We start from the raw sequence: 25,673 nt of genomic DNA, 5'->3' as shown, positions 1-25,673 counted from the left end.
TTCTCACAATATTTTAATTCTCTACTTTTCCTGATCCACCACCTGAGATGACTGTCTCCTTCTGCCTGATGAGACTAGATCTGGTCTCTTCCATAGAAGTGGAGAATGGTGATCCTGATCACTCAGTCAATCTTTATTGTACTCTCAGATCAGTAAAAAATAATAATCCTGGTCCATGTGTCTTGTCAAGTTGTGTCTGATGCAGAGGTGGATTTCTACCAGTTCACACTGGTTCGGGTGAACCAGTAGTGGTAATTTGACCTGGATCGCAGAACCGGCAGCGGCCCAGGCTGGCCATGCCCCCGAATCAGTTCCCCGGTCTCTTCTGACATTGCCGCCATGTTTTTTATTAGCTTTTCATGGTCTTCACACATGCGCAGAAAAGTTTAGAGTGAACTGCGTATGCGCAAGCAATGTACATCTGGCGCATATGCGAGCAAAGCGAGCAATGCACATTGCATGTGCGCGCAAAGTGAACTGGTACCATTGCTGGTAGGAACACACTCATGGTCTGATGCTATTCAATTCTGCAGTGTCTTAATGGCAGGGGGCTTGGATTCTTTTCTAACACAAAAGGAATCAATGTACCTATGGTTAATGCTCAACTTACACTCTGGACATCTAGTTTTGCTCCATAATTTGGTGATGAAATTAATTGAATTTGGGCTGATCATTTTCACAGAATCATGAGAATAAAATAGAGTATGTTCTAATGTGTGTAGCAGAATATACATATAATACATATGGTATGGTAAGATAAGCAAACAATAGGAAGAATACTAATATGCATATCTCATTCTTTCATTTTGTTTGTATATTGTATATTGAGGCTTTACACAGGGAAGTACAACATATTTTGATCATTTTGTTGTGGCACTTATTTACCGCACATCATATTTCTTGTCATTCCTTTAGATTTTCAGAGTGTGGGATATCCAGACGCTTTCATTGATGCAAGTGTTCCATGACGTTCAAGGGGCACGCAGAGAGTCACAAATTTTTGCTATGGTATTTGATAATACCCACGGAACACTTATTGCAGGTGGGTATGATAAAAATATGTGGCTTTATAACAGGCTTGCTGATATCCTGGAACAGAACCAACAATATCTTTCTGATCATGGAAGATAATATTTTAACTTAAAGATCAGTTTCTCCAACTGCTCTGCAGTCTTGAGAACTTAACTTTCCCAAATAGTCTTCAAAACATTTTCAAGCCCTTCAAAGCAGTTTTCAGGCCTATGAACAATTGTTGAAGGAAATAATGGTAGAAAAACTAATTTGCATACTTGAAGTCTGTTCACTTAAGAGTGGATTTTGCCTAAAATTGTAGAAGATAACAAGTATGTGTGAAAAGTGATGCCTCCATAATTTTATTTTAAATAGGAATATTTTATGATACAGGAAAATAATCCTTGAAATGAACTCTCTTGCTATCTGCATTTTCCACTTGATTTGCTACAGTTGTCTTCCAACAATGGACAGGTTTCTTAAAAACATCACAAAACAACTGTATACCTTTCCTCTTCAGTGAGATCCTGACAGAGTTTTTCACTGCTTCACTTGAATCAAATAGAGACTCCACAAATGCATTGTTTCAATTTTGGAGAAAGGTGGAAGGCATATGGTGCCGAATTTGGACTGTATGGTGAATAGAGCATAACAGAGAGTCAATGTTCCCTCTAATTTTTTTTCAGTGTGAGCGGAAAAGTACAGTGTGTGAGCGGCACAGTTTCATGCCTGAGCACCTAAGAGAGCCACAGTTTGAACTGCTGTCGCGTCTGCTGGACATTTGCGCAACATTCCAAGCGTCAAGCGCCAATTGCGAGCGAGGTTTCAGCCCGATGAATGCCAGACATGAAAAGTGCCACTCAAACACTATACTTTTCCGCTCACCCTGAAAAAAAAAAAAGGCTCTCTGCTCAGCTTTTACATTGTTAGACTGGCTAGAGAGAGACATGGCTCCAACAGGGTACTGGGTCCTGGCATTTTGCAGGCAACCTGTCCTCTCACATTTTTGGAATGCAACCCATCACATGTGAATTAGATTTTGCCAATTATCCTATTAAAAGATAATCCTATTATTCTAAAATACGACTAACTCAATATTAAAAACTGTAAATATTTGATGCTGATAAATAATAGCAGTAATTGTTATTTAGTATGAGTAAAATCAGTATTGATATATCAATATAATATCTATCAAAATTGACAATAAACACTAAAATAACAATACAAATATATAATGTGAAATATAAATGTAATAAATATAATATATAAATGCAACATAAATGTAATAAAATAATTTATCATGAAACTCTCCCCCTTTAAAGTAGTAAGATCAATTAAATAGTCTAGCAAGTTTGGACAATATGCTATATGTTATGTTACTTAAGAATATATATACCTCAGAGTCAGATACAACATCCACATCATTTCCAACTGAGTCAATAAAATCATATGCCATGCCAAAACTATTTTAAATAAAGATATGAAATTAATCAAGTATTGCATTTATTTTTCAAAATGAATGTACATTTTTTTATTATTTAAGTTTTGTACCCTATCTTTTCTAACGTTAACTTTAAAAAGATGTTACATCAGACTACAATACAAGTAATTAAATGAAGACTAAAATAAGTATTTTGGCATATTGAGCTTTTTATATTTCTTTCTAATATTTCTTCCTTAGTTGAGAACTTCCTCCTCAGCTTACTTACGCATTAACTGTTTGTTGCTTTTATGGTTTATTCATTCACTGCTCCATCTTCAGTTTTTTTCACAGGGGGCAGGGCTTCCTTCCTTCCTTCCCTCCCTCCCTCCACTCCTTTGGCCACCAATTTTGATCCAATTCTTTCTCTCTCTCTCTCACACACACACACACACACACACACACACACGTTCTTTGGGGGGGGGTTGAATTACTCCGCCTCACTGCGCAAAGTCGGCTCAGCATGTGTTCAGCCCCCACTTACGCCGAATCAAATCCGCGGCCGGCGGGACCAAGGCAGGGGTTGCATTTCAAAGCCGCCAGTCCTCTTGCTTCTTCTCCTTCACCAGCAAAGCTCCCGCTGGCTTCCCGGCCTATGGCTTTGGCGTCTCTCCCTCCACGCGGAGCACCTGAGCTGGCTCCCGCGTTATCCCTCCCCCTTCCTCCTCTGCCGTGCTTTTGAGGCCGTGCGGCTCATCAAAACAAGTCTGGGGAGGTCCTTTGCGGGCGGCCAGTTCTAGCCGCCTGCAAAGGACTTCCCCACGTTTGCTTTGGTAGAAATCTCTGCGCAGCAGTTAGAAACCTCTGCGCGGGGATTTCTTTTTATGTGCGCGGCCGCGCAGGCGCGCACCTTAGAGGGAACAGTGCAGAGAGTGTGGCTTGTGTGGTACGAGGCTTGGTGCTGTCATGTTGCAGCAAAAAATTCCTTCACTTTTTATTATTGTTTTGAAGTTTTAAGATTTGCAATGTAGTGCTCTAAGTTGACAGTTGGGTCCATTTGAAAGAAATCATGTGAATAACATCTGAATCTCAAAAAACTGCCAATTTCTTCCTTCTAATCCTTCTCTTCCTCCATGTGAAGCTTTGTGATTATATTTTATGAACTGACATTTCATTTCTGGGTCATAAGCTTCCAGTTCATAAACAGTAGCAAAATAATCCATTCTTACAGCGACTCTGCTAACTGAAGTGAAATAACAAATGATAAATAATGCAGATTTTAGAATGCCAGTGTTTGGATTTGTTAGTAATTTGTAACATTGAAGGGATTATATTTAATTCAATTGTTTGTGTTTATCTGATCTTGCAGTGCAGTTAATTGTTTATAGTGGATACTTGTGCAAATGTTCAGAGAAATTGTTCAAAAGTATTAAAGTAACACTTTTTAGAAATCTATTGTATAAATAAGGATGGGCTTTTGCGCACAGTTTGAGTCATCACACTTCAATTGTATTATTGGACATGAGGCATTAAAGAGTTATCAGGATATTTAACAGAAATTTGGTGACTTTGCTATGAAGAAAGCAACATATGAAAATTTGAAATTAGAAAAAGACATGTAAAGGGGACATTGAATGTATCAATATACATACAACTCAGAGGTGGGTTACTACCGGTTCGCACCAGTTCGGGCAAACTGGTAGTAGCAATTGTGACTAGGTCGCCGAACCAGTAGGATGGCAGGTTGGCCATGCCCCTGAACCAGTTCCCTGGTTGCCCATGCCATTGCCAGCATGTTTTTTGTCATTTCATAATGTTCTGCACATGCACAGAACAATGTACAGATAACTGTGCATGCACAAGCAATGCGTGGCAGGTGTGCACACGAGTGAAGTGAACCGGCAGTAATACTAGCAGCAACTCACCCCTGCCTACACTGGAAGACAATAGATATATATTTTAAAGACAAATAAAAGATATTTAAAACAGATAAAAGAAGGTGATATTACTGAGGGTGTTGCTTTCATGCCACGGAATATAAGAGCCGAGGTGGCGCAGTGGTTAAATGCAGCACTGCAGGCTACTTCAGCTGACTGCAGTTCTGCAGTTCTGCAGTTCAAATCTCACCGGCTCAAGGTTGACTCAGCCTTCCATCCTTCCGAGGTGGGTGAAATGAGGACCCGGATTGTTGTTGGGGGCAATATGCTGACTCTGTAAACTGCTTAGAGAGGGCTGAAAGCCCTATGAAGCGGTATATAAGTCTAACTGCTATTGCTATTGCTAACTGCAGATTCAGGTGCTTACTGCTAATGCATCTATGGCAGATCAGCGAATTCATCAGAGGTATTTAGTCTGTCCCCAAAATATTGAAGTGGACATGCTGTATACACAAGGCCCACAGGCCGGATCTGGCCACAGGGCTGCCCTTGAAACAGTGAAGGACTGGCCCACAGTGCCTCTGCCAGTGAAAATTGAGCTCAGCATCTCCTGCAACCCTTTGCCAACAAAAAGGGAGCTCAGGAGGGCCACTGGCAGAGCATTCAGGCCATCACAGGTGCCCCCTGACACAACTTAAATCTAGCTGGCCATGCCCACCTGGCCCCTGAGGTCAAACACAACCCTGATGCGACCCTTAATGAAATTGATTTTGACACCCCTGCTGTAGACATTCCTGGGGACATCTAGTACATAAACAAGCAAGGCCACATTAAGACCATTCTGCCTTTACTTTGTAGATGTGATACTGGTATTTCCTACATTTTCTCTTTATCTGGCAGTCCACATAACAGAAAAACATCATTTTCTGGATGACCAGCTCAGCTATATTTGGTCAATGACTCATAAATGTAGTCAACATAGCTTGTATCCCATTTTCTATGCTTAAACTTGCGTGCAGAGACAGAATTTCCACTTTTTGTATCCTAAAATATCTGCATGCAAGGCTGAATTCTGCAGAGATTTATTGCCCAATCTGCTGTGAAACCCGACAATGCCATCTCATGCTCATAAAAAGATTTCTCCTGCACTATTTTCCTTCCTGCTGCTCCGAGACCTTTCAGAAATCCACTGGGATTCAGCCACTGTGTCATTGTCACATTCTATTGCATTAGCTGAACATGAGATATTTTCCCTGCAGTTTGCAAGCCACAAGATTTCCCTTTTTAGCACTAAGGGCTTTCTAATTCATAAAATAGGAAAAAAACAAGTAGAACTGGGGCCTCCAGCCTGTCAAATATTCCATGTCCTTGCTATAGACTATAGACAAAGAAAAAAAATCATCTCTAATTTTCATTTGCATAAGATTTAAGGGTTTGGTTTTTGAATATGTGCATGAAACAAGTTTTTGGAAGAGTAAATGCAATATTGTAGTGCACGAAAATCTAGCAATAATTTAATTTGATCAGACATATAATACCTTCAAACTACATACAGGAGCAAGAACATGCTTGAGGTCAGAGTGGCATCAAAAATTTGAAATGAAAATGTAAGTATTTTCTAGATTTAATGCAATTCTGTAATACCCAGGATCGACAGTCATCGATATTTATCCTCTCACTCGGATGATACAAGACACGAAACAAGTTCCCCAGTCCCATGAAAGGAGCATCAGTGTGCTGGTTTACAATAAAGTTTTCCACCAAGTTCTAAGTATCTGCTCTGAGTCTATTGTAAAGGTGAGTATAAGTCTTATGAGCCTTACAGTTGTAAAACAAAAGAAAAAAATTTCCCCCTTTTTGGACAAATACATAAACTAGGATATTCTTATCACGCGCACATGCAATTTTAAAAACCATTTTGGAATTTGTCATTCCCAGAGATGGGTGAGGCGGGATGAATAAATTACTTCATTTCTTTCATTTGGGGAAAACAGTTGAACTGCAAGCCCAAAGGAATTACTGATTTTTTCTATTAAATCAAGGAGAAATTGGAATACTTATTTTCAGTATTCCTTTCTCAAACTCAATCAGTTCCTCTCATTCTTCTAGTTTAAGACTTACTACATACATTTTTTTTAAAGTAATACCTGCTCAAGTTATTTTTGAAATCTCTTGTTGCTGCATTTTTCAAGAAGCCATAAAGCTAGTTCAATAAATCATGCATTCTGTGCTCCATAGTGACATAATAAGTATAAGTATGTATAAGTATCATCTTTATTGTCATTGTATTTAAATACAACGAAATTGGTTTTAACCTCACTGGTGCAAAATTATAACAGAAACGAAAAAAGAAAGAAAAAAAACCTAGCATGTGCATGGAGTGATTGTGGTTGTATTTAAAAGTCTCACAGCCCAAGGATAGAAACCTGTTTGTTCGGCTGGCTATATTTTGATGCCTTCTGCCTGATGGTAGAAGTGCAAAGAGACATTGACCAGGGTGTGAATCATCTTTGAGTATCTTCCTTACTCTGCTAAAGCAGCAAGATCTGGCGATGTCATCCAGTGGTGTCAGAGGGCAACCAATGGTTTGGAAGTTTGGAAGTTTATTGGCATTTGTATGCTGCCCACTCCCAGGGGACTCTGGGCGGCTTACAGACAAACAAATAAAAAATAAAAAATATTTTCAGTATTCCTTTCTCAAACTCAATCAGTTCCTCCCATTCTTCCAGTTTAAGACTTACTGCATACATTTTTTTTTAAAGTAATACCTGCTAAAGTTATTTTTGGAAACCCCTTGTAGTTAAGTCTGCTGAATTGTGTATAATCTGTTTTATTTTTAGGTCTGGGAATTGGAAACAGGGCAGCTAATATACCAGATTGAAGATGCTCATGGGCCAGGGGTTGAGTTGACATGTGCAGCAGTTGATAAAAATGGATTTCATCTTGCTACTGGAGCATGTGATGGTAATGACATAATTAGTCCCTAAAATAACCCTTTTAAGATAATTTGCTGCATTTTTCAAGAAGCCATAAAGCTAGTTCAATAAATCATGCATTCTGTGCTCCATAGTGACATAATAAGTATAAGTATGTATAAGTATAATCTTTATTGTCATTGTATTTAAATACAACGAAATTGGTTTTAACCTCACTGGTGCAAAATTATAACAGAAACAAAAAAAGAAAGAAAAAGAAAAAAATAACTAGCATGTGCATGGAATGATTGTGGTTGTATTTAAATGTCTCACAGCCCAAGGATAGAAACTATCTTTAAACCTGTTTGTTCGGCTGGCTATACTTTGATGTCTTCTACCTGATGGTAGAAGTGCAAAGAGACACTGACCAGGGTGTGAATCATCTCTGAGTATCTTCCTTACTCTGCTAAAGCAGCAAGATCTGGCGATGTCATCCAGTGGTGTCAGAGGGCAACCAATGGTTTCTTGTGCCGAATTGATCACTCTCTGTAGGACTTCCTGTCCGCAGCTGTTAAACCAGCATACCATACTGTAATACTTTATATTACATCTATAGTCATTCAAGCTTTTTATGGCTGCTTTCTTTGGAAATGGGATAATTGTGGCTGCTTTCAAGCATGATGGGACTCTAGCCTGTTGCAGGGAGAAGTTAAAAATCCTTGTCAGGACCCTTGTTAATTGGTCGGCACAGGTTTTTACCACTTTCCCCAACAACCAGTCTGGACCTGCAGCTTTGTTGGGGTTTACAGCCTTCAGCTCAGCTCTCACTTGATGTTCATCCAGGGTGAGTGGCTGAAGGTCAGAGAGCCTTTGGGCTAGAGCCACAGAGACTGATCTTTTGATCTCAAAGTGGTGAAGAAGCTATTTAGGTCCTCTACTAGCAGGGCATTAGCATTGGCTATTTTTTTCATATTGCCCTTATAGTTGGTTAGATGTTGTAGCTCCTCCCATACCTGTCTTGAGTTATTATCTTCCAGATACTTCTCTACCTTTTGTTTGTATTTCTGTTTAGCCACATTAATGCCTCTTCTCAAGTTTGCCCTGGCTTCATTGTATTTGTCTTCGTTTCCTGCCTTGAAGGTGGAGTTTTGGGCTCTCATAAGTGATTGTACCTCTGCTGACATCCAGGGTTTACGATTACTGTAAACTCTGATGTGCTTATTCACTGTTACATTGTCTGTGCATGATTTAATGTATGAGAGTACAGTGTCAGTGAATTCTCGCAGCTCCAAATGTTCAAATATACTCCACTTGGTAGTCTCAAAGCAATCCTGCAACTGGCAGAGTGTTCCCTCTGGCCAGATTTTGACAGTTTTCAAGACTGGTTGTATCCTTTTCCTAAGGGGGATATACTTTGGGCACAGTAGCAGAAAGATGTGGTCAGACATACCCAGATGAGAGAGAGGGATTGCTCTATATGCCTGTCTTAAGTTTGAGTAAATATGATCTAGAGCAGTGGTTCCCAAACTTTTTCAGTCCACCGCCCCCTTGATGGTACAAACTGATCCTCAGTGCCCCCCACCCAGTGGTGGAATTCATTTTTTTTACTACCGGTTCTGTGGGTATGGCTTGGTGGGCGTGGCTGGGGGGTCATGTGACTGGGCGATTTGCACGATGGAAGGAAGATAGTAACAGTAAAATTCAAAACTAACAATTAATTGCACATTGATTCAAAATCCAATTTAAAAACCTTTTTAGTCAATGTTAATTCAACAAAATTGTTGAACATGATCCAGTGATACCAGGTTTTTAAAGTCTGATAGTCATTTATCAAGAACCTTAGTAACTAGTAACTTAGTAAATTCAGTAAAATTTAGTAACTACTTCACTGTTCAGTAAATTCTTAATGTGATGGATGGGCTTGATGAAGCGATATCAGTTTCCCAATGTCTGGTTTTAAGTCACTTAGCAGGAGTCTTAAATCACCATGTTCAGTAATCTGGAGTCGATTTCTTTGCTTGGAGACAAGTTGGATGACCACACTGAAGCCACGTTCCACCAAATATGATGTTGGAAATGCAACAAGGAGCTTCTTAGCCACTGTCCATAGTGAAGTATAGCAATCAGAAATTTCTTTCTGTAACCAAAACTCTTGGTACGATTTCTTAAACTTTGGCTTCAGCTCAATGTCATTTTGCAGCTCTATGAGTTGTTCCTCCACTACCCCATCTTCCTCAGTATCTGAAAATGAATTTATCATCCAATCTGGAATTTCCATCAAAAAAAGATCCTGATATCACTCAGACATTTAAGTCTTAAATGTCAGAGAAACAACTTTAGCTAGATAGTCACATCCCTGCAATAACATCATTGCAATTTTCAGTTTTATTAATTTCCACAATATCAACACTAGCTTTGCTACTAACCCCTTCCAAACCATCTGCATAGCCTTTAAGATTTGGTGGTCTAAATATCAAAAACGGTTGACTCACATACACATCTAAGCAAAACTGAAGTATAATTTATTTTTCCTTTTTAAAAAAAATCTCAATTTTAAGATTTATATTACTGTTTTCATCTGGTCCCCATCCAAAAATGGCAAGAAACTCTGGTGTCATTTTTTAAAGCAACCATGGACAGATAATTGATCATACTTGCCTTAATATTATTGCCCAAGTTTCTCATTGGCTATGCTAACCAAGAGGTGCTCTGGTCATTGTTAACCCTGCTGCAATTTTTTTTTAATTTAAAATAAATTTTTATTAGTTGTAAAAAAGGCTGCAAAATTTATGAGTGCACATATCCATACATACAAAGGCATACAATATAATCTTATCTCCTTCAGATTGCCAATTATTTTGCACGACACAGACATTATGCCTTTAAATGCTTACGTGGTTTTAATGGCTAAACTTTTGCTTGCCAAACCAACTATTCAAAACCAGTAATTCTGCAAGGAGAGAGGATGGGAATGGGGATATTTAAAAAACTAAACACATATCCTAAAAGAAAATCCACCCACAACCAGCATTGAGTGGAGCTTTTATAAGCTTTAGAATAAATGAGCTGGAAGGGACCTTGGAGATCTTCTGGTCCAGTCCTCTGCTCAAGCAAGAGAACCTATACCAAAGGTCTTCAAACTTGGCAACTTTAAGACTTGTGGACTTCAACTCCCAGAATTCTCCAGACAGCTATGGATTTCAACTCCCAGCTATGCTGGCTGGAGAATTGTGGGAGTTGAAGTCCACAAGTCTTAAAGTTGCCAAGTTTGGGGACTCCTGATCTATACTATAGTAGTATATACATTTAGTATACTATACCTATATCAAAGAAAGCTCCTGTGAGTTTAACAACACCCGTATTTCCAAGGCTAGAAACAGAAGATTGCAATGCAAGCTCTCTCCTGCTGGTAATCCAAACCTCCCTAACCAAAATTTACACCACCAAAAGAGAGTGACCGCACTCCCGCTCATCACCTTCATCCCCAGTTACTTTTACCCAGCAGTGTCTCCATGCAAAGGAAAAGGATGGCACAAAATATGTGACCGTTTTTTAAACCAGTGGCAAAGAGCTCTCTCACAAGCTCAAGTAGAATTCAATTGGGGGGGTTTCCCCCCCTAACAACACCGTGCACGATCTCCTCGCTCACCGACTGTTAAAAAAAAACCCTTTTCACCAGCCAAGCCGGTCGGTTAAGACACCAGCGGTGTTGGGGGGCAGGCGATTGAAGCAGTACGCGCCCCTCTCCTGGGAGGAAGGAGGTGATTGGAGGGGAGGGTGGTGAGGTTGCTTAAAGGGAAACCCGCAGCTATTTCCAGTTTTGTTTGGGTGATTTCGTCCTTCTGCCCGCAACGATGGGCTTTAAACAGTCCATCTTCTGCTTGGCAAGTTTCTCCTTTCCATCTGAGAATTAGCTAAGGGGAAGCTACCAACCTAGGGGTGACGCCCTCTGCAGCCAACACAATACACAATCTTTTTTTCCTCGCCTTCTTAGCACCCTCCCTGCTGCCCCCCTGCTGCCCTCTTTGCCTCTTAGCGCCCCCCTGCCATCCCCCTTGCCTCTTAGTGCCCCCCTAAGTCATCCCACCACCTCCCAGGGGGTGGAACCGCCCACTTCGGGAACCACTGGTCTAGAGTATTCTTACCTCTGGTGGTACACTGCACATACTGCACAAACCTAGGTAGAACAGACTTTAGACTGGCTTGATTAAAATCCCCAGCCATGATAAAAGCTCCCTCATGGTAAGTTTTCTGCTGCCTCTCGATGGCGTCATGTAACTTAGAGAGCGCTGCGCTAACATTTGCATCAGGTGGAATATAGACAGCAGTTATATCTATAACAGAAATCTCTCTAGGTAAATAAAATGGCCGACAAATGACAGTTAAGAATTCCAGATCTGCAGAACAGTGAGTATAAGCAACTCTACTGTTAGTACACCAGTTATTGTGTGTGTAAATACAAAGTTCTCCACCTTTGCTTTTACTCTGTAAACTGCTTAGAGAGGGCTGAAAGCCCTATGAAGCGGTATATAAGTCTAACTACTATACTATACTATACTATACTATACTATACTATACTATACTATACTATACTATACTATACTATACTATACTATACTATACTATACTATACTATACCAGAGTTGCTGTTTCTGTCAAAGTGGTGTGTGGTGCAGTTAGATAGCTCCACTGACGCATCCAGTACAAGTAGTTGAAGCCAGGTCTCTGTGATGATCATCACAGAGCAGTCACGAATGAGCTTATTCCATAGCTCTAATTCATCAGTTTTGTGGACAAAGGATCTAGAGTTGGTTAGAAAAATGCTTGGTAATGCTGGTCTGTGAGGCTGCTTCCGTAACCGAACTAGCAAACCAGCTCTGCATCCCTGCTTCTGCTTTTGCTCTCTTCACCGCCTCCTAGGCCCAACAACGATCCATGGAGAGCCTGGCAGTCTTACTATATCACTCGGTATATTATGAGACTGCTGGAAGTCGCTGGTAATATCTAGTTGACTAGAGGATCCAATCTTTAACAACTCCCAGTGGGTATAGACTAGTTTTTGCCTAATTCTGCTGTGGCACCAGGGAGCTCAAAGCCGCAGTGTCTAAGCACATCGCCATCTTGGGGGGGAAAAAGATCAATTGAGAATTCTTTTGGTTTTATAACATTGTGCACCATGTATAGTAGTTACAAATAGCCCTTAGTAAAGCATTAAGAGAATAGACTTTTTACACAATCGGTCGGTATTGTTCTACATGTATTTCAAATAGTTAAGGGCAAACTTTGTTGTCAGTAGCACACAGCTATTTGTTATTTCTATGAAGAGTGACATTCCTTCTGTTTTATTACACATTTAGGGACTGTGAAATTATGGGATTTTGGAAGTGGACAGATTCTTAAAATGTTGCCCTTGGGCAGGGAAATCACGGTCAATGAACATTGGCTGATGCAGATGGTCTACCTGAAAGCCAGTGAGAGTAAGCATGTGGTCCTGGTCTTGGAGTACAGTGGGCTGATCAAAATTGTTCAGGTTTGAGCTTTAATTGTTACAACTTCTATTTCATTTGCTTAACTTTGTTCTCAATTTCAAAAGTCAGGGAACCCCATCTCTCTTAACTATGGCTTTTCCACATTTGTTAGGACTTTAACTCCCCATGGCCAAGTTTGCTATTATGTTAGCTGTAATCCCAACATAGCAAGACAGTCCCAAATTAGAGAATCTCTGTAGGGCTCAGTTATCAGCATTGTGAAATACTTCCTCTCAAGTATTTACATCCTGATATTCCAAATCCATTTGTGCAGAATTACAGCTTTAATATATCAAAGATTGTCCCCCTTCAAGCAATTAAGGTATAATTAAAATTCCACAAATCTAACTCATAAATGGTTTACATATTTATTCTGTTTTTCTTTATTGATTATATTCTGTTTATGAATTCTGGTTCTAATCCTCTTAATCCCCTCAAGAATTTTCTCATCTCCATTACAGATAGTCCTTGGTTAATGACCATTCATTCATCAATCTGTAGCACTGAACAAGAAGTTACAGTAGCACTGAACAAGGAGACTTATGGTTCAGGGTCATGTGGTCATGATTTAGGCATTTGGCAGCTTGTTGACAGTTATGAAAATTGCAGCATCCTGCAGTCACTGTTCATTTGCAACCTTCTCTGTCAATTTCCAACAAGCAAAGTCAATAGGGAAGTCAGTAAGAGATTGCAAATGGCATGTTGTCATGCTTAATGACCAAGCAGTGTTGTCATGCTTAATGACCAAGCAGAAATGCAATCCTAAATCAACATGACAATATGACATCGCACTCACCATGTAGCAACAAATTCCTGGTCCCAATTACCACAATTAACCAAAGACTTCCTATATCTATTTAAATATTTATATTTATATAATATTTATTTATGTGTGTGTGTATGTATATGCATATGCATACACACACACACAAATACATACACTGCTCAAAAAAATAAAGGGAACACAAAAAGAAGACATCCTAGATCTGAATGAATGAAATATTCTTATTAAATACTTTGTTCATTACATAGTTGAATGTGCTGACAACACATTGGATTTGTAGTTACACTCAAAATTAAAGTGGAAAAACTACAGGCTGATCCAACTTTGATGTAATGTCCTTAAAACAAGTCAAAATGAGGCTCAGTAGTGTGTGTGGCCTCCATATTCTTGTATGACCTCCTTACAACGTCTGGGCATGTTCCTGATGAGGTGGTGGATGGTCTCCTGAGGGGTCTCCTCCCACACCTGGACTAAAGCATCCCCCAACTCCTGGACAGTCTGTGGTGCAACATGGCGTTGGTGGATGGAGTGAGACATGATGTCCCAGATGTACTCAATTGGATTCAGGACTAGGGAATGGACAGGCCAGTCCATAGCATCAATGCCTTCATCTTGCAGGAACTGCTAACACACTCCAGCCACATGAGGTCTAGCATTGTCTTGCATTAGGAGGAACCCAGGGCCAACCACAACAGCATATGGTCTCACAAGGGGTCTGGGGATCTCATCTTGGTACCTAATGGCAGTCAGGCTACCTCTGGCGAGCACATGAAGGGTTGTGCGGCCCCCTAAAGAAATGCCACCCCACACCATTACTGACCCGCTGCCAAACCAGTCATGCTGGACGATGTTGCAGGCAGCAGAATGTTCTCCACAGCGTCTCCAGACCTTGTCACGTCTGTCACATGTGCTCAGTGTAAACCTGCTTTCATCTGTGAAGAGCACAGGGTGCCAGTGGCGAATTTGCCAATCTTGATGTTCTCTGGCAAATGCCAAACGTCCTGCATGGTGTTGGGCTGTAAGCACAACCCCCACCTGTGGAACATCGGGCCCTCATACCACCCTCATGGAGTCTGTTTCTGACCGTTTGAGCAGCCACATACACATTTGTGGCCCGCTGGAGATCATTTTGCAGGGCTCTGGCAGTGCTCCTCCTGTCCCTCCTTGCACAAAGGCAGAGGTAGCAGTCCTGATGCTGGGTTGTTGCCCTCCTACGGGCTTCTTCACGTCTCCTGATGTACTGGCCCGTCTCCTGGTAGCGCCTCCATGCTCTGGACACTACGCTGACAGACACAGCAAACCTTCTTGCCACAGCTCACATTGATGTGCCTCCTGGATGAGCTGCACTACCTGAGCCACTTGTGTGGGTTGTAGACTCCGTCTCATGCTACCACTAGAGTGAAATCACTGCCAGCATTCAAAAGTGACCAGATCAGCCAGAAAGCATAGGAACTGAGAAGTGGTCTGTGGTCACCACCTGCAGATCCACTCCTTTATTGGGGATGTCTTGCTAGCTGCCTATGCTTTCCACCTGTTGTCTATTCCATGTGCACAACAGCACATGAAATTGATTGTCAATCAGTGTTGCTACCTAAGTAGACAGTTTGATTTCACAGAAGTGTGATTGACTTGGAGTTACATTGTGTTGTTTAAGTGTTTCCTTTATTTTTTTGAGCAGTGTGTGTATGTATCTATATCTATATATCTATATCTATATATCTATATCTATATCTATATCTATATCTATATCTATATCTATATCTATATCTATCTATCTATCTATCTATCTATCTATCTATCTATCTATCTATCCCAACCATCCTCATTAACTTATAATCATATACAATACATTCTAAGCTAATAAGTCAAAATTAGCACAAATCCTCAAAAATGCCCTCTAAATGGCCTAGATTGAAAAAAAAAATATTTAAGCTTCTGTCAGCTGCCAGTTCATGCTTGCCTTTTGCTATCGCTCAGTGCCAGGCTGCCATGAACTCTAGGGGATTGGATGGGAGAGGGGAGGATTCTAGAAAAATGAAAAGTTCATTTCCTGTCTAGGCAGGGGGCTGGACTAGAAGACCTCCAAGGTCCCTTTCAACTCTGCTATTGTATTGTACTGCATCTCCCTGAAACATGGTTTTAAGGTCGGCTGGCTGAGAATACAGCCGCATACCAAACCACACTTGAAGCAACCCTTCTGAAAACATCTTTGAATTTGATTAGGCATTGGGGAGGCCAGCATGGGGAGGTACCTAAGGGAAGGGAAGTTGGACCTGAGGTTTTTGGCATGTGAATTTTAGTTCTGGCTTTGCACTATTGTATTTCACTTGACCGCTAGGAAACTATACCTTTCTCAACAAATGGAATTAAGGATCATTCTTAAGGCTAAAACTGAGGCAGGTCTGACAGCTCCCTTTTAAACTGCAACAATTCTTAATTCACTCAAACCTCAAGAGAAAGATAAACCCTATACATTCTTAGTGTGGATATACCATGCTGGAGCCCCTGAAATAATGTATCAAGAAGATGCACAATTATTTTCAGTTCCTAATAATTTTTTTAATGAGGGCATGCTAAATGTACCTAATCCTCATGTGGCTGCCCATTGAATGAGAATGCAAAATGTTTCCTAGGTATTATGACTAGTATTTTTATTGGGAATTATCTTTTTAATCATCTAATTTAGGCTTTTTAGAAGAGACTCTGGAAACATGTTTTTCACCAGATGTTTACTTCAGTCATTTGTCCTGAAGACATTATGTTAGAGCTGATTTAATTAATTATGCCTCAAAAGCTTGTTGAGCTCAGAACTGCCTCTTGGATTGCATTCCCTTACATTTCTAATCAATGCTGCATTCAGTTTCTGACATACTTCTGGCTGATCATTTGTGCTGACCAGAAACTTAAAGCCTTTGTTAATGATAGCAATGTGTTCTGCAGCCTTCAAACCCATCTCAGTTTTAAAACTATCAAAGTATTTCACATAAATGATTACTTTGAAGTGAGTGCATCTACCCAAAGGTAACTCTGTGTGAAATGCCCAGATGTGAATGTCAACCAGAAGTATAACTGTTCATAGCATTTACTGCTAATCTTGGACAAATGTTCTAACATAAATATGTATATAATGACTGTTATCTGCAGTTCAGCGGTTCTAATCTCACCAGCTCAATGTTGACTCAGCCTTCCATCCTTCCGAAGTGGGTGAAATGAGGACCCAGACTATGGGGCTGATATGCTGACTCTGTAAACCGCTTAGAGAGGGCTGAAAGCCCTATGAAGCAGTATATAAGTCTTAACTGCTATTGCTATTGCTATATGCAACGTAATTTACAAAACTAGAATTTTTTACCAGATTGATTGTCAATTAATCTTCAATTCTTTATTCAATTAGGCTAATCAAGGTGAAGTTTACATGTCCATAACTTGGGAACTTCCTGAAGCTGTGTCGTTTGCTTTACAAGGCTATCCACTCATTTCCCTAAAACTATCTCCCAATGTCAAAAAAAATAATGAATTTTTCCCAGACGTTCAACTACTGCTTGATCCAGATCTCACAAAAACAAATGTAGAGGTGAGGAACTATTGTATTCCTAGATATGTTCTAGAAAACACGAAGAAAGAGAAAATAATTCTGAGAAAGTTATTTGTATCTGAGGTCCACAGCAAAAGTAAGCAGCAAAAATGATTTTTTGTTTTCTATAAGTTTATCTGGATATTGACAAAGATTATTGGAAGGAATTGTGAAGCACTTGGTTGCCTTTCTCTGTGTTGTTTGTCTTTGATTGTCCATCTGTTCTGGTCAGCTATTCTTTCCCAATCAATGTCCTTCAGATGCTTTACTTTGTGTATTTTTCAGCTACCTCCTAAGATTGAAGTGAAGTGCTTTGATTTGTTAAAAGTAGAAGGTTACAGTTTATTAGCTACTGCAAGTGCAAATGGTTCTATCATCATATGGGATTTTGAAACTGCCACAGCCAGACATATGTAAGTACAACACTTTATCATATAATGGATGTGGAGAGACAGTGCTAATGTCCAGTTATTCAAGATAAATGATGTTTTAGTGTCCAGTCTCAAAACAGTTCCCAATGTGAGAAAAGGAGAAATAGAAATATTAAACTAAGAATAAGCTACTGGAACTCAGAGAAAAATATGAAGATTGTTGATTAATTATTGGTAAATCCCCCCCAAATCCTGTTCATAATGACATGCTTAGTTGAGTCATAGATGAAGCTATAGTATCATCCAGTCAACGTAATCAATGGTTTTAGACAAAACAGCCCAGGGTAGACTTGGGTTTAGCTCTCTTTCCAAAATCAACCATATTTTGAAAATAGAAAAACCTTGAGATTTTTTTTTACATTCTATCCCTGGTTTGGAAACAAACTAGACTAATCCCACAAAAGAGGACTGATCTAGGAACTCCCTGTCCCTTATTAATGTACTTTTAATACTAGTCCCATATGAGCATACGAGGTGGGAGTGAAAAAGAAGCAGGAAAAGGAGATAAAAATTCCCAACTCTCTCTGCTAGTGCTGCTGCTGATCTTCATTGGGCCACCATAGATTTTTTTTTTCTACAATCAAGAAGTGGCAGGAAGCTATAGATTCCTAAAGAGATTTTCAAATGTACTTTTCCCTCTTTGACTGAGGCAACCCTGGAAGCATCCAGGACTGAGTAATTTCTCTAAGATAATCAGCCATTTTGTGTCAACACAGCCTCACCATACATGAACTGCCATTCAGGATTGGAGCTAGGAGACTTTCTTCAGCTCGTGCTCTCTCTCCCCTCCCCAGTGTGAGTGGTAAAAAATGGATTGTCAGAAGTGAAGATCTTAATTATTGTCTCCTGTGCATAACCTGAGTCAGAGAAATAGCACTGAATGGATGAGATGCATAGAAGAGGGAACTTTAGCTCAGTAAAGGGCAGTGCGGTTCAGCAACCTATTTGCCTCCATCCAGGCTTTATTCACTTGGGCAGAGCACTGTGCCAATTATCTTGTTCTTGCTTGTTCAGAGGGGAGAGGGGGGGAAATGTTGGTTAGTTTTGCTGCAGTATAAGAAATAGTTGAGTTTCCCATCTCCAAGAGTTTCAGTGGAATTGTTCTCTTGAGCATACGTTAAAATTCTGCACTAAAGGCAGAAGAAATAACTTTGGCTTTCTGTATCCTATTTAGCTGAACTTCAAAACCATTTCCCCTGCAACCACAGTTCCTGTAAATAATTTCTTTGCTGCTTCATTCTTCTCTCCTTCAAAGGATATTTATACAAAGAATGGTTCCCAGACCATGCCCTTATTTTTTCACCAGTTTTGCTTTTAATCTACTTCATGTTGAAAGTCTCTTGGAAATGCTAATTGAGATTGCTTCCCTCCCACTAAAATGGATGAATAATTCTTATCCCCTGGCTAAGAAAGCAAAGCTTCAAAAGAGAGATAAATTGATGGGCCCAAAAGCAAATGTCTTCTTTTGAAAACCAGTCCCAAAGGACAGTTGAGTGTGTGGGTGGGTGTTTTTAAGTCAGAAGAGCTCGTTCTTAGAATTATGGGATTTTAAGCAGCACAAAAAAGTTATCCCGAGCACAAACAAGATTTTTGCAGAAGTAGGTAGGTATTTGTCATTTAGGCAAATTTTATTGAGTTCACTAAAGGTCTATGTATTATTGAAAAGCTAAATTTGGAGATTTGGTAGTATAAAGAATGAATTCTCTTAGTTTTAATTGGAGATTTTCAACCTGGGGGAATTCTATATTGGCAGTCTATGAATTTTTGAGATGACACAATTATTTGCACTATCATTTTGAAACCAACATGAATTTGAAAATATGAAGCCAACTTACAAAGTTTTTAAAAAGTATTATTATTCTGGCCCTACTTTGAGGGAGGAAAGATGTACTATTTAACAATATATCTAACAAATGTGGAAAAAACTACAGACAAAGTATCGGCATTTTCAGGTTTAAAACTCAGAATGCTATTCATGCAGATAGACCTGGATTACTTAAAACCAACTGCTTACTATTCCTGTATCAAGATGTTATCACTGAGAGGTAAGTCAATTTTTTATGAGACATGTATACATTATGGTAGCTGGGCTAAGAAGCTGTACTATTTTTCCTTTTGATAAAGTTGGGGGAGGGGAAACTACCATATTTTTCAGAGTATAAGATGCATCTTTGTCCCTCAAAAAAGAGGGTGAAAATCAGGCTGCCTCTTATACATTGAATACAGCATTTCTGGCCTCCAAAAACTCTGCCCCCTTTGCAAAAATGGCCATGCATAGCCTTTAGTAGACCTCCAGAGTGCTCCTGGGGGCTGGGGAGAGCAGAAATGAGAAAAAAAGTCCATTTTGCCTCCCCCTGCCCCCAGGAGCACTCTGCAAGCCTTGTAAAGGCTATGCATGTCCTTTTTTGACAAGAAATGGGCCAATTTTTCCAAAATTTGCCCCAATCTTTGCTCGTTTTGGGCCCCCTAGCCCCCAGGAGCACTCTACAAGCCTCCTAAAGACTATGCATGCCCTTTTTTTGACAAAAACCAGGCCCATTTTTGCAAAAAAAAAAAATGGGCTGTTTTGGGTAGGTCTGCAGAGTGTAAAACCTTTTTTTAAAAAAAAATGCCTCTTCAAAATCTTGGTGCGTCTTATACACCGGCACATCTTATACTCTGAAAAATACGGTATATTAGTCACATTCTGTTAAATTCCTAGTTATCTGAAGTTGTTTTGTAGTCCTAAGAGAGTGTAGACATCTCTATATTACTTTGTTTCTTGAGCAATGCTTCTTGTAACAAGAATTAGTAGGCAGAATATGATATTGGATAGCCAATGTGGATCCCCATAAATCAGTTCAGATTTTCACTATTAATGGCCACTGCTTGTTAAGGGAAAATGTTACTTTGCATGTTGTTACATGGAATGGGACAACTTACCATGGTCAACTCGTCATGGCCAACTGGCCACGAGACAACTTGCCACATGACAATTCAATGAATATAAAAGTTAAATTAATTTCAATGGAACTCTGGTCAATAATAATGAAAGAAAGTCAATCCAGAAATACAAGTTACAAAAATTTCAATGAAAATATGGTCACCAATAATAAAAGTAACTAAATGAAATGATTAATAACACTTAGTTGTCCTATGGCAAAGTTGGCTGTGGTGAGTTGTCCTAGACACATCCTTATATGCATGGACCTCTCATACTATTTCTTCTTGACATTAGCAGTGTTAATTCAGAGTGCAAAAAAGGACAAAAAACAGTAAGGACTAAAATTTAAAATTATTAGGTTAAAAGACAAATAAAACTTCCCTAAACTAGTTTCATACAAATCACTGAATTTCTCCATACTTTCTATCCTTGCAAACTATGTGCATACTTCCATTCATACAGTGTCTTATCATGGCTTTCTTTTTCAGGATTTCATGAACTTTATCCAGTGATAACAGTCTCCCTCTTGATCAGTTGACTTACTCACTTTTTCTTTCTAGATTTGTTTTTCAATTTAAGTCTTCTTAACTCTCTCTACATCAGAGATGTCACTCAGTTTCATTGAGGGCCACATCAGGGTTATGTTTGACCTTGCGGGAGTGGAAGGGTGTGGCCAGGAGGGGATGGCCAGTGTGTGCATGGCCAGATTGATGTCACTCATGTCTGGGGCACCTATGGTGGCCAGGGCAGGGAGCCCCCAGACTCCGTTTTTGGCTGGGACAGCCATCTGTAGCACTCTGCCAGCGAAAAAAGGTGTGGCCTCCCTAAACTCCATTTTCACTGGCAGAGAGCTGCAGGAAGCCATCACAGCCAAAAACAGAGCCCTGGGGGATGTGCGCATCCTTCCCTGAGCTCCATTTTATCTGGCAGAGGCACCGTGGGCCAGTACTTTGCTGTTTCCAAGGCAGCCCTGCTGCCAGATCAAAGCACTCCATGGGCCAGATCTGGCCAGTGGGCCTTGAGTTTGACACCCTGCTCTACGTGATCAAATCACTCCAACAAACTTCTTACATACTTGTCAGTTATTCTTATGTTTCACTCAGATTCATTCAGCACCCATTCATTCTTGCTTTATCACTCACACATCTTTGACTGCATTTCAGTTTAACTTTTGTTTGTTCTAACATACCCAATTTTCCATTCCATGTCACAAAGTGGGCAGAGTATATTCTTATAAGCAGCTACTTTAAAAAAAAAACATCCAGTTTGTTAAAAACACACATTCCCTATTACTTTTCTACCAGCATTTCCATATTTTAAAATTTCTACATCCATTTTCCTATTTTTAGGAAACACTCTACTGTTCACAAACTCATTTATTGGCTCCAGTGTTTCAAATTTATACTTAAGTTAAAGTAGCTCATTACATTTTCTCTGTCAGACAAAATTACCTTGGTCTTTGATGCATTAGTTTTCTGATATATATATCCCTTTGGTTTCATATAATCTGCCTAATATTCATTACAAATAATTTCTCAGGCTCTCAGCAAACAACATGGTATTATATGTATATAAAAACATATGGATGTTTATCTTCATGACCAACACAGTTCTAAAATTCAATAAGCATTCTTTATACAGTTATGTATAAATCTCAGTGAAAGAGACAACACCTCTCTATCTTATTCTCCATTCGGTATTGAACCATTCTCTTAAGTATACTGTAAATCACAATATACAATCAATTTTATCTCATGTTCACTCCTTCATCAATTATTAGCTAAGGAACAAAACCATTCTGCACATCCTATGACAGACATGAACCTGCACAACAAATATTTTGTTTACTTTTTACATCCTTTCTATCTACCATCAAACACTTTTCCTGTTTAATTTACAGTCCAGATATACGCATCTGAGATTGTCACTGGTATTACTCAAATTCTGAATGATTAAAATAATAACTTCAATTCCCTTTTCACTCCAAATATTTGCTGTTTTATACTGATTTAAAAAAAAACCTTTTAGAAACCCACCATACTCAACAAACCTTTGTGGTAGGCCTATTGGAAGAAAAGCAAAAAACAAAACAACCAAAGTAGACTATACAATGGTTAATATGTTCGTAAGAATATTCTCGGTATTTTCAGACACTGAGCCTTCTGGATTTTATTTCCCATGCAGCCATATAAGTGAATGTTTCTCCTATTCAGAAGCACAGGGCGAGGATATGCCTACACAGGAAACAGAAGATAATGTGTCAATGTTAAAGCTGGTATGTTCCATTTCAGAGGGGAGAATGGTAAAAAATAACTGTTGCAATTGTTATTTTTTTGGAACGAGAGGCATCAATGTGTTAAAAAGGTAGATCCACAAGTAAGAACTATAGTTATGAATTCAAAAAGTGATTGTAAGCCATTCTTATAGCATAATCAGGTATTAAAATAGCCAAATCATAATAAATTAGTGTCCTTCATGAGCCATGATTCATAGTTTGTAAATCATACTTTAGTTATATGTAATCTAGGCGTTGATGGTTTTTCCACCAATCATGGTTAAAATAATCCATAGTTTAGTATATCTAATTAACCATAAATGTCTAAATCCACACAAATGATTATCAAATTTAACCATAATATATAGAAGCAGGAGGGGTGGTATTCACTTATCTTCCCTACCGGTTCGCAAATGAGAGAGTGCTCACTACTCTCGCACGTGCCCCTGCTGTGCATGTGCTTTGGGTAAAAAAAGTGCCTAAATGAAATAACATAGAATGGGGGTGGGTGGATGGGGCCACGCACGATTTCGTTTACTGGTTCGGGTGAACCGGTCTGAACCAGCAGAATACCACCTCTGGGAAGCAATGTAATTTCAAGGTATGGTTTCTTTCTGTAAGAGCCTGAAGACTTGCATCAGGTTTGGGGACCCCATGGGAAAATACTGAACTGAAGGTGATTATTAGACTAACAACAGATCCCACCTTCCTCCCTGGGCTTCCCACTCTCTCTCTCCACCCATCTTTTAATTCATATTGTTGTGTAGATATCCCTCAACTTACGATTACAATTGAGACCAAAATTTATGTTGTTAAGTGAGCATTTGTTTAAGTGAGTTTTGCCTTTTCTTGCCACATTTGTTAAATGAATCACCACAGTTCTTATGTTAGTGACAGGGTTATTAAGTGAATCTGGGTTGCCCATTGACTTTGCTTATCAGAAGATCAAAAAAGGGGCTCATGTGACCCTGGGTCACTGCAACCCTCATAAATGTCAAATGCTTGAGTCAAGCATTCATTCGAATGCAAATCCTGTGACCGTCGGGATGCTGTAACGGTTGTAAATGTGAAAAATGGTCCTAAATCACTTTATTCAGTGCTGTAACATTGAACAGTCACTAAATGAACTCTTGTAAGTCAAGGACTCAATGTATTTTCATTATTTTTTATGGTTTCATTGTTCCTATTCTTATTATTTGTATATTTGTTTATAATTTTACATTCTACTGTTGTACGCCTCCCAGAATATTCACACACACACACCACGGCAAGATGGGCCACAAACACATTTAATAAACAAACAAACAACAAACAAACAAATAAATAAATAGTTTCTGATGCAGGTTACCATCCGCCTGTGTCTCAAAGTTTGAGCAAAACTATCAGCCACTTTAAACCACCATTCTGAGATTGCACTTAACAAGAAGTCACTGTTAGCTGAAAATAGAAGCAAAAGTATGCCAGAGGACAAGGAGAATGCATTCTGTCCTCAGGCAGGCAGTGACTAAATATAGATTTTTATGGCTTTAAGATTGAGGCAGCTCTTTTGTCTTTATTTCGTTTACTGTTAATCATGATGAAGGTTCAAAGCATACCAAAAATCTTCTGCACTTTTCTGTGATATTTGGATTGATCTTAATAAAGTAATAAATTATTGCTGATGCACATGGGTTATTGCTGATCCATGCTGGATGTTTGAGAAAGTCAAATAACAAAAATAAATTACTATGTGCTTCGTTGATTATATAAAGGCCTTCAATTGCCCTAACCATGTCAGGTTCTAGAATATGCTTAGAAAAAATGACAATCCAGGAACAGCTTATTTTTCTCATGAGAAACTTACATGCAGGTCAGGAAGCCAGTCTGGATAAAATGTGACTTCAGATTGGCAAAAGAGTGCAACCAGGCTATATTTTCTCCTAGGTAGTCAGTTTGTGAAATTTTGCTGCACCCACTGATATTTTCACATATCAATGCCTTGGTAAGGCTACACATGGAATACTACATTCAGTTTTGGTCACCAAGATGTAGAAAAAATGTGGAGACTCTAGAGTGCAGAGAAGAGTGCAGAGAAGAGCAACAAAGATGATTAGGGGACTGGAGACTAAAACATATGAAGAATGGTTGCAGGAACTGGGTATGTCTAGTTTAATAGAAAGAAGGACTAAGGGAGACATGATAGCAGTGTTCCAATATCTCAGGGGTTGCCACAAAGAAGAGGGAGTCAAACTATTCTCCAAAGCACCTGAGGGCAGAACAAGAAGCAATGGGTGGGAACTAATCAAGGAGAGAAGCAACTTAGAACTGAGGAGAAATTTCATGACAATTAGAACAATTAATCAGTGGAACAGCTTGCCTCCAGAAGTTGTGAATGCCCCAATACTGGAAGTCTTTAAGAAGATGTTGGATAGCCATTTGTCTGAAATGGTATAGAGTTTCCTACCCAGGCAGGAGGTTGGACTAGAAGACCTCCAAGGTCCCTTCCAATTCTGCTATTGTATTGTATTGTATTGTATTGTATTGTATTGTATTGTATTGTATTGTATTGTACTTCTTTCTTATATTCAGCTTTTGACTTAGTTGTCTTTAAAAGGCCTCCTTTATTTACTTCCTTAATCATTGGTTCTTCACTTTTCTGGAAGTAATCATTCAAGCTGCGTTTTTCTTCTTCCACGGTCTGTTTTACTTGTAGGAGTCCTCGACCACCCTTTGCTTTTGGTAGATATAATCTGTCAATATCACTTTTAGGGTGCAAAGCATGATTCATTGTCATAAGCTTCCTTGTTTTTCTGTCCAAATTGTCCAACTTCATCTGGGTCCAGTCAAGTATTCCTGCAGAGTATCGAATCACAGGTATAGCCCAGGTATTTATGGCTTTTATGATGTTTCCTCAACTCAATTTGGACTTTAATACCTTGAGAATTCGTTGAATGTA

At 39.3% G+C, this 25,673-nt stretch overlaps 1 protein-coding gene across 1 annotated transcript in view; it reads left to right on the top strand.

Annotated features, from left to right (window-relative positions):
• WDR64 (WD repeat domain 64) overlaps window positions 1-25,673 on the top strand; it is a 77,241-nt gene that overhangs the window by 25,516 nt on the left and 26,052 nt on the right. The window contains exons 11-18 of the mRNA XM_087718039.1: window positions 916-1,042; window positions 5,957-6,105; window positions 7,149-7,272; window positions 12,581-12,753; window positions 16,930-17,109; window positions 17,395-17,522; window positions 19,493-19,585; window positions 22,648-22,738. Of these exons, the coding sequence (XP_087574165.1) occupies window positions 916-1,042; window positions 5,957-6,105; window positions 7,149-7,272; window positions 12,581-12,753; window positions 16,930-17,109; window positions 17,395-17,522; window positions 19,493-19,585; window positions 22,648-22,738 (1,065 nt within the window). The remainder of the gene's footprint in view (window positions 1-915; window positions 1,043-5,956; window positions 6,106-7,148; window positions 7,273-12,580; window positions 12,754-16,929; window positions 17,110-17,394; window positions 17,523-19,492; window positions 19,586-22,647; window positions 22,739-25,673) is intronic.

Source organism: Thamnophis sirtalis, unplaced genomic scaffold, assembly GCF_051295495.1.
Source record: "Thamnophis sirtalis isolate CommonGarterSnake01/CBP01778 unplaced genomic scaffold, rThaSir2_p1.2 scaffold_6, whole genome shotgun sequence".
NCBI lineage: Eukaryota > Metazoa > Chordata > Lepidosauria > Squamata > Natricidae > Thamnophis > Thamnophis sirtalis.
The sequence above is the reverse complement of the archived record's forward strand: the minus strand, read 5'-3'. Positions and strand labels throughout refer to the sequence as shown.